This window comes from Copadichromis virginalis, linkage group LG17, assembly GCF_057382275.1.
Source record: "Copadichromis virginalis isolate Kocher_CV1m ecotype Utaka linkage group LG17, C_Virginalis_male_GT1.1, whole genome shotgun sequence".
Lineage (NCBI taxonomy): Eukaryota > Metazoa > Chordata > Actinopteri > Cichliformes > Cichlidae > Copadichromis > Copadichromis virginalis.
This window is the reverse complement of record NC_140634.1, coordinates 39,427,637-39,440,913: the sequence shown is the minus strand read 5'-3', so window position 1 is coordinate 39,440,913 and position 13,277 is coordinate 39,427,637. Positions and strand designations below refer to the sequence as shown.

General features: G+C 46.2%; 1 protein-coding gene across 1 annotated transcript in view; it reads left to right on the top strand.

The window, feature by feature from the left end:
- Positions 1–451: 451 nt before the first annotated feature.
- adamts10 (ADAM metallopeptidase with thrombospondin type 1 motif, 10) overlaps positions 452–13,277 on the top strand; it is a 65,507-nt gene continuing 52,681 nt past the window's right edge. Inside the window, exons 1-2 of the mRNA XM_085436199.1 lie at positions 452–752; positions 5,396–5,784. Of these exons, the coding sequence (XP_085292325.1) occupies positions 5,682–5,784 (103 nt within the window). The 5' untranslated portion in view covers positions 452–752; positions 5,396–5,681. The remainder of the gene's footprint in view (positions 753–5,395; positions 5,785–13,277) is intronic.

Sequence of the window (13,277 nt, the reverse complement as noted above, 5' to 3'; positions counted from 1 at the left end):
AATTCGCCCCAAGAATGACCTCTTAAAAGTCACCACAACAAGAGCTCCTTGAAACAAAGTGTGGAAAGCACAGGCTCCTAATCGAGTTGTGCTTTTCAGAGGTCAAAGTTAGATTGTGGCGCTCAAGAACTCGCAAAAAATAGGATTTATTTGAGCTTAGACCTGTCAGACTTCTTTTTATATCGAGCTGAGCAGGGCCAGATTTCCACGAAGTGGTGTAATCTGCAGGATTTATTTATTTATTTAAAGCATTTTATAGGATTTCCGGTCCGAAAACAGCCAAACAGTATGCTCAGTGAGAAGGACTAGACGCCTTCTGCTTCTAAAACAGTTCGAGCTTGAGCCACTATTTAAGCTGTTTTACTGGACTCAGTGTCAGGTCTGTCATGCGCAAAGAAAACACAAACTGACCAACCACATTTTTATGCACAGTGTTCACGGGTTACAGGTATGCGTGATACAAAGTTGCGTAAAGGTCTTAGACCAACATCAGCTATCTTGGCCACAGCTCTGTATTTCTCATCGGCCCCTTGCCAACTGTGGAGTCCTGCCAAGACAAACTTTATTTTGAAATTTTTGCTCCCGGACGCTTCTATTTTTACCACGGGGGAAATTGACACAAGACTCCTTCTCTCCGCTTGTGGAAGTGGAAGAAGTTGAGTCTCCTCAGTCTCCTGCCGGCACCGCCTCCTCTCCGCTCGGCTGCTGAGGACAGACTCACATCGGAAACTTCTGCACGGGGACACGGGAAGGTAGGTCACCGAGCTCGGCTCCACTCTCTCTCATGCACAGCTCTGTAAGAAGGAAAGGCACTGCCCTGGCATGATGCTGGCTCTTCTAAGCTCTTGTCCGCTCCTTCCTGCAGAAACACTGCATGTCGCCCATATTTAGTGAGGCTCTTGCTGTCATGAGATCATTAGGTGCACCTCTGCGGACGTGAGCCTCACGCTGTCTTAGGGGATTTGTACTATTCCTAAAACCTCGAGTCCGTGAGTTGCTTCTCTTCTTCTTCGGAGTTCTTACTTATTAGCGCTGGGGTCTCCTTGTTAGCTGATGACAAGACGGTGTGCGTCTGTGTTTGTGTGTCTGTGTTTGTGTCTGCGTGTTGCTGAAGGGATGATGTGGCTGTCAGCGGACATCAGGTACCTGGTGAATGGTGGCGTTGTGTCGTTCGCCGGCTGGGGGCGCTACTCGCAGTTGCTCCAAAGCGCACTAAATCTGCAGCCCGTTTCTAAAGTTGCTAAAGTGTTATCACGGAAAACATTTAGACTGTTGCTAGTGTACTATATTTAGACTATATGTAACATTATGATAAACAGAGGGGCGAGCACAGGTTTAGAGACACAGATGTGGAATCATTGGCTGTGTGACATATCAGCACATGCACGTCCAAACAGCACGAATGACAGATGTGCAGGTTTCCTGATCACCGTGCAACATTTTTATCATTATTATTATTTTGCAGAAATATTCTTTAGCACACACAGATACAGTTTTAGTTTTTTATTTTGCTCCCATAAAAAACGCAACGTGGATGTGTAGTTTTACCAGATTACGCACACTTCTCCTTTTCTTCACATCCACATGTGATGCTTTTGTGTTTAAATCTCCTCCTTCTCCTTTTTTGGTAGCACTCATTCAACTTCATAGTAACCTTAAATTGGCTGCTGCCTCTATTAGGACAGCAAATTTACTTTATTTGTCCTGGGTCAGGTCGGTACCTCCCAGAACTGCACAGCTTTTCTGTAACCTGCACATTTTTTCAATTTCTTTCTTTCTTCTTTTCTTGATTGCAGAGCTGAACTGACAGGCAAGCCTCTGTCAGTTCAGCTCTGCAATCATTTTAACGCTGAACATTAAAGATTCCAGCAAATGTAAGGCTTTGCCTGTCGTAATGAATATTTTTGGTGTTTTTTGGATTGTTGTCAGTCGTAAACCAGATAAAAGACAGAAAGAGAAAAGCCTCCTCTGCCATCTGTGCTGCGCTGGTTCACTCACTCCGTGTCGAGTCAGCTCTCTCTCTCTCACTAAATATTGTTTCAGACTTAGAGAGGGACATTTTCAGTGAGGGGAGCACATCCGAGGTTCTCCGGCCTGTTTATGTTCCCACTTTTCATCTGCACACTGTTTATTTGGGGAAACAGAGAAAGGAATGCCTGCACTTTTCTCCTTCTTCTGCCTTATTTATTTATTTATTTTTACCAGAGATTTTAATCTGAGATATGATTCCACCCTCTCTGTCACCTGTCCAGGCTTCATGTTGATGGTGATCATGACTTATTTTTATTTATTCAAGGAGTTGATGCTGAGGCTGACGGACGCTGATGTGCGCGATTCGCTCCCTCACGGTCTCATTTGGACAGAGAAACTGTGGCGTGCAGTTACATGAAATAATAAACTCAACCTAAAGCTGATTCGTGTGCTCTCTGCTGACCAAAGTGGAGACTATATATATATATATATATTTAGAGTAGTGGCAGTGGTGGGGGTGCTGTCCCAGACTTGAAGCTGAGCTGAGGGACACTTAGCATCTGTGCGGTCGACACAGACCGGTCATATGGTTTTGATTAGCGTGCTAGTTTTCGGATAGCTGCACTCTCCCTGGCAGCGGTTAGACACAAGGACAGCATAGTTAGGCTGCAGTATGAAAAAGGAATATCCATCCTGTTAAACACAGTTATAAAAACGCACCAGTCAGTGTTCAGTAGATGATCAGATTATAAAAAAATAGAAGTGACGTGTCAATATGCCTCAGGGTCCACTGACTTGATTACACTTGAGTATTTTGGCCCACCCTTAAATTCCCACCTAATTATCCCGTGCGCTCCAACTCCTTTCTCTCTTGGTAACAACGACCCCTTTCTTTTCTCCTCTGCAAAGCTCTGATAGCCCTGGAAGCTGTGTGGCCCGGCTCGGAGCCCCCTCCCCTTTCCTTTCCTTTTTCTTTTTTTGGCCGCGATTGTAGAGCTATACGGTCGATATCCATCCAAGCAAAACCCAGACCCCGGAGAGTCCCGGCCTGGCCTCCTGACAAACATACGCTTTTTATTTCGTACAAGTGATACAGCCCAGAGGGAAAGCTTTGCACAACAGGCCGGGGAAGATGTACAACGCCGTCACCTCTGCGAGACAGCTCTCTCTTAATTTAGCCGCATTTCCAGAGTAGCAATAATTTACCAGAAGAGCTGTGTGCGCGACGGTGCATGCGTGTTGTGGTGTGTGTGAAGCCTGTCCACAAATCTTTCTTAGCAGCTGTATTTGAATAGCACTAGTTTGTGTGTGTGTTGGGGGGGGTCCTATCTCTCCTCTCTTTCTCTGGCTTAAGTAAACAAGAGGAGATGTAGTGGTCATGAAAAGCACTTGATAGCAAGTCTAATAAGCCCACAATAAATCGAGAGCTGTGCAGAAACAAGTAATGAAAATGGAAAGGGAGCTTGGCTCGCGCAGGAAATGACTGGGAGAAAGCCGGAGGAGGGAGGGAGGGAGGGAGGGAGGGGAGAAAGACTTTTAGTTGTTCCATATATGAGGGAAGTTGCAACAGCACAAAGACCCCTCATTGTTTTTAAAGCAAGCTTTCTTTCTTTCTTTTTAGTTTTGAACTGTACCTGCCCGTCGCTGTGTGAAATTAAGCAAGAGCCACATTAGGGGCCCTTTCATCTCCTCCACACTCAGTTTAGAGTATTAACACTCAAGAATGGCTCTCCCAGCTGGCTTGAATAGCTTACACTCCCCTCTCTTTCCCTCTCTCATTGCCTTCAGATTCTGCACTTGGCTTTTTTTCCCTCCTCCTTTTCTTTTTTTTGCAGGAGGCAACTTGTTCCCCCTGCTCTCGTCACCAAAAGGTTTCCCATCTGCCTCCGATTACCTTTGGCTGCAGTTGGTTAGCCGCCAGCCATCTGGGCCAGTGCGGCGTCTCCGCTCGCTCTTCTCTCCCCAGACAGCTCTGAGGGAGGGAGGCTAGCAGGGCTGGGACAAGAGTAAAGCTGGGTGGGCAGACTTTACTGGAGGATAGGGCTGGGTTTTTAGCTGACACTGCAATATGTAGCCAGGAAACTCAAGTCAAAAGAGAGAGAAGGGCACCCATGAAACTGTGACTGCCGATTCCTGGCTCCGCTCTTGTTTTTGTAATGGGTACTGTGTGGATGAGGAAGTCGTTTTTCCATTGTTATTATAATCTTGCTGCATGTTTGTCTCAAAGGACACAAAAATAATAAAAAAAGAGCCTGAGGATTATTTATAGCACTCGACGGCTAAATTAGTGGTGTGGAAAAGAACGACACAAGAAAGAAATTTGTGATGCTGAACTTTTACCTGCATACGGTCTTAAAAGCTTTCTGTTCATAGAGTCACATCTGTCAGGGTAAAACACTAGCTGTCATCTGCTGACTCAGAACTGGCTTTGTTCACTACTGTGCAAATCATGTCCTTTATTTCCTGTTGTGCCTTCTTTCATTTGCTGTAATTAAAGGTTTAAGCCTTGTTAAGTACCACTGCTGTGCACAGGCCACATGAAACACCAGCATTAGGTCTTTTGTCAGCTTTGGCTGAAGCTGAAGTCTACAACCTAAAGAAATGTGGGCTGCTTATCCTACTGTGGGGCGGCTGTCTGCCACAACGGGCTGGTGGTGAGGGAAGCAAGAAATCATCAAATTTGAATGTTTGTTTTTGAAGTCTTATTGTTGCTCCTGTATTTTTATTATTTATTCATTTATTTTCTTAAACTAGGGGCCTCGGATTCAGAAAAAGGCGATATTATCTGTCCGTGTTGTGCTCCAAATATCAACACTGGTTGATGTATAGGCACTCACACCATCGGTCTGCTAGTTAGTTGGCCAGTTAGTAAGCTGGATACCAGCCAGTGGGTCGCTCAGCCATGCAGGTTGCAGAGTCAGGCAGGGTAGCGGTGATGGCAACCTGCTGCGTCTCTCAAATTGGCTCATTTTACCCTCAGACCCTCTGACATAATACCCACTCCTAGCCCCGTTTGGGCACCGAGCACAGCTTTCTACGAGATCAATGGCCTCCTTTGTGTTTGAACTCTTTCCGGTGGACAGTCAGCTTAAAGTGTGGGTCCTCAGAGGCCCCAGGTTGGGACCTATTGTTATCGCTGGTCACCAGAGTGAAAGACTGGGTACTTACCCTTACTAAAGCCAAGATTGATTATCACAAGGAACAATGGAGGACTGGGCAGTCCTTGAATATGAACTGGGTAGATTTGCCTTGTTAGACTGGGAACTGCATGGGTCATCGGGATCTCATGCTCTCCCTCTGTCTGTGTTTTACTGTGTCTCCCTTGTTCCTCCTTCGTCTTTGAGCCTAAGTTTGTCTTTCCCCACCCTTTCAAACCCTTTCCTGGCCTTCCTCCTGCAGTCACTAAACAGCTTCTCTTCTGCAGGCAAACGGAGAGGGGTGTGAAGCCACCACTGCCGCTGAGCCCCTTGAGAAACCCGTCTAGGTGTTTTCCACTTCTGTGAGGACTTCTTCAGGGTCCATCACCTCTTGCTGACAAAACGCCGAAGACGCTGCTGGCTCTCCAATCTTTTGCAGCCATGGCCCAGCAGAGCGCTGAGCTGTCCCTCTGCTAGGCAACGGGGCATCCGAGAGGGCAGGAGACATGTTGGAACAGAGGCACGGGGACCACTGCACTGAATTTTGTTACTATAGCAACTACTGTAGTAACCATGGAGATGCTATGGAGGACTGGTCTGGTCTGCACTTTCATTGTCGTCATGGTTGCCACCCAGGTCGCAGGAGGTCACAAAGATGAGTTTGCTCAGTCACAAGGTGAGACAACCCATAGCCTGTATATAAAAGATGGATGTGGCCTCGCCTCTGGTCTTGTTTCTAAAAAGTAAAGCCATGAAACCTGCATTCTCTCTATAGGCCAGCAGGGGGCGACTCCTCTGGTTACCGAAAGGGTTCCTATGATGTCGTAAAGGACCTTGAATCCCAAATGTTTGGGCTCAGTAAAATAAAAAAAATAAAAAAGTGCTTTTATTGTTTCAATTGTTAGTTCAAAGATTCGCTATTACAAAGTGATGTTGAATTTCTAAATGATCATCTCATTTAGGGTTAAAAAGTATCCACCTTCATAATGAGACTTCACAAACCAACTGGTGACATCACTGTCTATGTCCATCCTTTATATACAGTGTTTGTACAACAAGGTATATGTATTATTTAAATATCAAAACATTATCATGAAATTCTTTGACTGAGCTGAGAAAGGGTTTGTTCATAAAATGATCCTTTTCCCCCGAATCAGTGTCTGAGATCTGGGTTTGAATTAAACAGGCAATCCTATTTTTTAATAGTGGGAAAGCATCACTGGTTTATTTTCTGTGATCCAGGCTTTTGTGCCACTTTAATGTGTTTTACGGTCGAGGTGCCCACGCTGGGATCTGTTTTTCATTTCAGTTAAACAGAAAAAAAAAGGGGAAACTCTCGCTGCTACCCAAGTTTAGAATAAAATAACTTAAACACCAGTGTTGGGACTAACGCGTTATTAAGTAACGCGTTACAGTAACTACGTTATTATTGTGGTAACGAGCACGGTAACTAGTTATTATGCCAAAACCAGGAACGCGTTAGTCGTTACTGGGATTTTGATAGGGTCGTTACTCGTTACTTCGTGTGGTGGCATCGCGGAGCTTCCACAGATTCAGTAACATTAGCAAGTGGTGGAGGCCAGCAGGTGGATGAGGGAAAGGGGAGGCAGAAGGAAAAGAGACCCGAGGCGTGGTCCAAGTGTGAACTGAACTTCAGGTAAGAAGTTATGACCTGCAGTCTCTCTGGGTCAGATATAAATCAAGTTTAGGTGGAGTTTATTTTCGTTATTCTGACTTTTTCCGTACTGCGTGCTAGCTAGCATGACGGAGTTTCTATACAGCTGGGTGGGTGCTATGAAGTTACTGATGTTGAACTTTATTTTGTTCATAAGTTATTAGAGTTGCCAACCGTCCCGTCTGGTATTCAGAGAAAATATTACGCGTTTCTTATTGAGGTGAAAAGGAACAGTTTGTCCCGTAATTCAGCTACAATGGAAAAGGCACAAAGCTGGAGTTATTCTGTGTTTACGCTGCACAGCTGCCTCTTCTCTCATCCTCTCACCCTCTCTCTCCCGTTTCTACTTCAATCATGAAACTGATCAATAATCAGCTGATCGGCTCTCTTGTTTGTTTATCGCTCACTTTGCTCCGAAAGAGGAAACCAGCGGATGTCGCGCTAAACAACAGCAGCACGTTTAAGCTTGATCAGCTGTTGTTAGAATTTATTTAATATTAATTTCTAGTATCAGCTGATGTTTGCTGGAGCCACAGCTGTAAACCTGCTGGTCATGATATGGTTTGGATATGTGGTGAGAGGGAAACATGAAGATGAAACCAGGAGATGTCCTTACTGAACAGGTGATGGAGAAACAGGTTTACCTTTTAGGTGACATGAATGAGTTGAAGGGAAGTTATGAGCTGTTTCTGAGAGACAAATAACACCAGGATCCTTTTTTAGGTAGCTGACAGCTGGTAACTGTGCAGGGGCGGGTCTAGCAAAGTGTTGCCAGGGGGCCAGGTAGGGCATTAACAGGGAAAGGGGGGCACAAAGAAATACTTTTCTTTCTTATTCTCATTTAAAATGTCTAGCTTTTATTAAATAATTATCTGAATCTTACAACAAACGATTGATAGATTGATGCATATATACCATCAGAACAGTGTACATCACTGTCACAACAGTGTTTATTATCATTCAAAGGCTTTATGAGTTTTCCTATAATGGCGTGCCGGTCAGTCAAAATGCCCGGGACGATTTTCTGTCCCAGTCCAGCCCTGTATGCAGCTCATCTGCAGTCTGGTGTTAACTACATCTTCCTATTCAGAAGGCAGAATTTCCGAGTTCTGAGTACAATCGAAAGCACCACGACTACAGCTTTTGTGTTGCATGTAAAAGGCGCACATGACGCTGTGACGTAGGCTAGAATCATGGCAGCAGTCAATGACGGTCCAGGCGTGGGATTTCTCTCGTGGAAATATGCACATTATCTTTTCCTTTCTATTGGTAGGTGGCACAGTGCACCGTGGCAAGTAAGCAAGCTAGAAGACTGGCAAAGTTATGGAAGCAACACATTAACAAGAGAATTCTGAGTAAAACCAAAGTTACTTTCCCTAGTAACTAGTTACTTTGAAAGTAACGAGTAACTTGAAGTAACTGAGTTACTTTTGAGAGAAGTAACTAGTAATGTAACTAAGTTACTATTTTAAAGTAACTTACCCAACACTGTTAAACACGATTTGAATATGTCATTAGATGCCTGAAACTATATTTTTGCGTTATTGTATTTGTGTATAATTCAGTATGTGCACACGAGATAAAGTTGGATGGTACGAACTGGCTGTCGCTCCGAGTCCAGGCCTGCAGGTCGGGACCGACTGAGCTTTAACCCAGAACTCAAATCCTGCTGTGCTCTGACACGAGCCCGTCTACTAGAAGTCCTTCTAAAGGCAAAGAATAAAAATCCCTAAGTGTGCGTGTTTCATCACCCAGAACAAGGATATGATTGTGTATTTCCTAAACGTAACCTTTGACCCCCTCATATCCCTCGGTCTCTGATAGTTTGCCACACTGCTTCCCTTAAATAGCCCACCCCATAAACCCTGGCGTGCCATTTTCCCTCAGAGAGTTAGTTTTCCACAGTCACAGGAAGTCAGTTCTTTAAACCTGAACTTAATTACTATTTTTTTTTATTAACAAGGATTGAATGTCTTTGTGTGATGTGAAAGGAGCTGCCTGCCACAGTAAAACCATACAGGATTATCTACCTTCTTCTGCCCCGGGCCTTCTTAGCTCATAGTTTCGATTTTCTGCTACACACACACACGTGTGTGTGTATATATATATATATATATATATATATATATAACACCCAGCACGCCCCTGCGGGCGGTTTATCCTTCAAGCTCGGGTCCTCTACCAGAGGCCTGGGAGCTTGAGGGTCCTGCGCAGTATCTTAGCTGTTCCCAGGACTGCGCTCTTCTGGACAGAGATCTCCGATGTTATTCCCGGGATCTGCTGGAGCCTCTCGCCTAGCTTGGGAGTCACCGCACCTAGTGCTCCGATTACCACGGGGACCACCGTTACCTTCACCCTCCACATCCTCTCCAGCTCTTTTCTGAGCCCTTGGTATTTCTCCAGCTTCTCGTGTTCCTTCTTCCTGATATTGCTGTCATTCGGAACCGCTACATCGATCACTACGGCCATCTTCTTCTGTTTGTCTACCACCACTATGTCCGGTTGGTTAGCCACCACCATTTTGTCCGTCTGTATCTGGAAGTCCCACAGGATCTTAGCTCGGTCATTCTCCACCACCCTTGGGGGCATCTCCCATTTTGACCTCGGGACTTCCAGGTTATACTCGGCACAGATGTTCCTGTACACTATGCCGGCCACTTGGTTATGGCGTTCCATGTATGCCTTGCCTGCTAGCATCTTGCACCCTGCTGTTATGTGCTGGATTGTCTCTGGGGCATCTTTACACAGCCTGCACCTGGGGTCTTGCCTGGTGTGATAGACCCCAGCCTCTATGGATCTTGTGCTCAGAGCTTGTTCTTGTGCTGCCATGATTAGTGCCTCTGTGCTGTCTTTCAGTCCAGCTTTGTCCAGCCACTGGTAGGATTTCTGGATATCAGCCACCTCCTCTATCTGCCGGTGGTACATACCGTGCAGGGGCCTGTCCTTCCTGCACGTGGAGTGCCTTTATGTCAGTGGCTTCTATCTCCTCCTTTGGCCAGCCTATTACCCCAGCAGGGTACCTGATCACGGGCAGGGCGTACGTGTTGATGGCCCGGATCTTGTTCTTACCATTCAGCTGACTCCTCAGGACTTGCCTGACCCTCTGCAGGTACTTGGTGGTTGCAGCTTTTCTAGCGGCCTCTTCATGGTTCCCATTCGCCTGTGGGATCCCCAAGTACTTGTAACTGTCCTCTATGTCTGCAATGTTGCCTTCTGGTAGTTCAATCCCCTCAGTTCTGACTACCTTCCCTCTCTTTGTTACCATCCGACTACACTTCTCCAGTCCGAACGACATTCCAATGTCATTGCTGTATAGCCTGGTAGTGTGGATCAGTGAATCGATGTCTCGTTCACTCTTGGCATACAGCTTGATGTCATCCATGTACAGGAGGTGGCTGACAACTGCTCCGTTCTGTAGTCGGTATCCGTAGCCAGTCTTGTTAATGATCTCACTGAGGGGGTTCAGGCCTATGCAGAACAGCAGTGGGGACAGAGCATCTCCTTGGTAGATCCCGCACTTGATGGTGACTTGTGTTATGGGCTTGGAGTTGGCCTCTAGTGTTGTACGCCACATCCCCATTGAGTTCCTGATGAAGGCTCTTAGGGTCCCATTGATCTTGTACAATTCTAGGCATTCCAGTATCCAGCTGTGGGGCATTGAGTCATAGGCCTTCTTGTAATCAATCCAGGCAGTGCACAGGTTGGTCAGTCTGGTCTTGCAGTCTCGGCTGATTGTTCTGTCTACCAGTAGCTGGTGTTTTGCACCTCTGGTATTCTTGCCAATTCCTTTCTGTGTCCCGCTCATGTATTGACCCATGTGCCTGTTCATCTTAGCCGATATGATGCCTGACAGGAGCTTCCATGTAGTACTGAGGCAGGTTATTGGTCGGTAGTTGGAGGGGACCGGTCCCTTCTTGGGGTCCTTGGGGATCAGGACCGTCCGGCCTTCAGTTAGCCATTCCGGGTGTCTCTCGTTAACTAGCAGCTGGTTCATTTGTGCTGCCAGACGCTCGTGGAGTGCAGTCAGCTTCTTCAGCCAGTAGGCGTGAACCATGTCGGGCCCTGGTGCTGTCCAACTCTTCATACTGGAGACCCTTTCTTGGATATCTGCCACTGTGATGGTTACTGGACCCTGTTCAGGGAGGTCGCTGTGGTCAGCCCTCAAATCCTCTAGCCACTGAGCATTGCCGTTATGGGTTGCATCCTTCTCCCATATGCTCTTCCAGTATTGCTCCGTCTCCAGCCTTGGTGGTGCTGTTCTCTTATTGTTCCCTTGCCACTGAGAGTACACCTTTGCTGGTTCTGTGGAGAACAGCTGGTTTATTCTCCTGCCTTCTATCTCTCTGGTGTACCTCCTCAAGCGGCTGGCCAAGGCTGTGAGTCTTTGCTTGGCAGTTTCCAAGGCCTCAGGTATGGACAGCTTGCTGTATTTCTTAGGCACCTTATTTGTCGCACCTTTCTGCAACTCCGTTAGTTGGCTAACCTCCCTCCGTGCTACTTTGATCTTGCCCTCTAGCCTCCTTCTCCATGGAGGGTACTGCCCCTTGTCGCTGTTCAACTTGTAGCCAAGCATCTCACTGATCACTGCTGCCGTATTGTAGATCAGCTTGTTAGTGTCGGTAATCGTGGTTGTAGGTATTGTCCGTAGTGCTGCATTAACATCATCTAGCAGACCTTCTGAGGGAACTTCACGTAATCTTGGTAACCGGCTACGCGGGATCCAGGTTTCAAGCTTGGCCATGATCCTATTTTTCAGGTCAGTTCCTCTCGCACTCAACGATCCTTCTCCTATCGCACTTGGGGCTATGTACCCAATCTCGGGTGGGGGTGATGATATCTCCCCCCTGACCTGGCGTCCTGACTCCTCCTTGCCGTAGCATTTGTGTTGTACCTCATCAATCTCTAGCTGTGAGAGCAGTCCCTTCTTTCGAATGTTGGAACACTGAGCTACTAGTTGTTTCGCCGTCATTGTGGATGTTGGGTATCGAAGAATCCATAGGTCCCTCATCCTATTCATGTAGCCCCTTCCGCCGGGGTTACTTGCATAGTAGCATTCCAACAACGCCCTGTTTTCGTCTCTTGCCCACCGATGCCTTCTTGTTCCAGTAGCCCACTTTTCGTCAGGGTGCCCTGGTTCCTCAACACCTGACGCGGACCTTGTTGATCCGGGCGACGTCCGAGCCGGCATGCCTTCATATTTATCTGTCTCGCTCATGTCTGCGGTAGGCTTGCTTAGCATAGGGGGTCTAGCCTTAGGACCCTTACTGGATACAGACGCCCCAGGCAGGAATCGAACTTGCGATCCTCTGTTCCAAAGGCGTGTAGTCTAACCACTACGCTCTGATGGTTGGTAAGACCTGGCTCACAGCTGATACTCAACTTCATTTAAAATGTGTCGGACAGATTTGAGGTCACGTTGTTCCTGCTTCCCAAATTGTTGCCTCAAAGTTAGAAGTGTCTGTATTTGTGCTCCCAGACTGCACACAGGAGAAGAGAGGCACCGATACGGCCCATCAGAGCTTCTTCATAACTCATATATTTCATACTGAAGAATCACCGCATGTAAAAATCTCTTTGCTTCAAAGAGGCAGCAGGGTTTGGTCTGCAAAACAGTCGTGGTGTAGCTGGCGTGGAGGGTGGGGCACTTTTCCATCAGAGTGCTTCCTTTCACTATTTTCATTTGGCGATAACAGAACTGAGGGTGTATTTATCAGCAAAGACATTTCTGTATGGCACCCAGTCAGGGTGTTCTCTCCTATTAAATATAGCACGCGTGTTTCCACCGACTGTTTCCTCTTTGTTTCGACGTCTCCTGTTCGATTTTTCTGATCCTGAATCAGACGTTGAGTTCCTTCGCACTAGGTCGCTATAGCTTAAACCGCATGGTTGACTAGAAAATCAGGAATAATGTGTTGTCGTATGCTGCGTTTTCTTTCCTTCCTATGAAGCAGAAGTGCATTCTGGGTGCAGTTATTTCATTACCTGCACACACCACACTGCAGCTGTGGTTTCTGTATGAACCTGGAATTCTTGTGCATGAATCTATAGTTGTTGTTTTGGGTTTTTTGCCAGTTATATGCTGTCTTTGTCTAGTTATTTCAAACTTGTGCTTAACTCATCTGAAATCTTGACTTTATGCAAATTATTTTTGGTCATATTTTTTCAATTTTTTTTCTTCCTTTCGTCATTTGAAATCCTGAAGATGTCAGTTATTAGGCATAAAATAGTGTACCGGCCTGAGGAAGTCAGCATTTGTCAGATTTAAAACATTTTTTTATTACAGTGAGAAACTCTTTCTGTAGCTTACATTAGGCGTAATGTAAAACAGCAGCTTCATGCTGCCAAATAGAGCCGCCTGTGCTTTACTGCAGTCCAACATAATAAACTGTTTCCTAAGCTGTATGTCTTTGTGATGCAAAGACATACGTGTCCCCGTCTTATCATCTGGTAATCTTATCAGCAAGTGATTAACAAGCTGCTTCTGCAAAAATCTC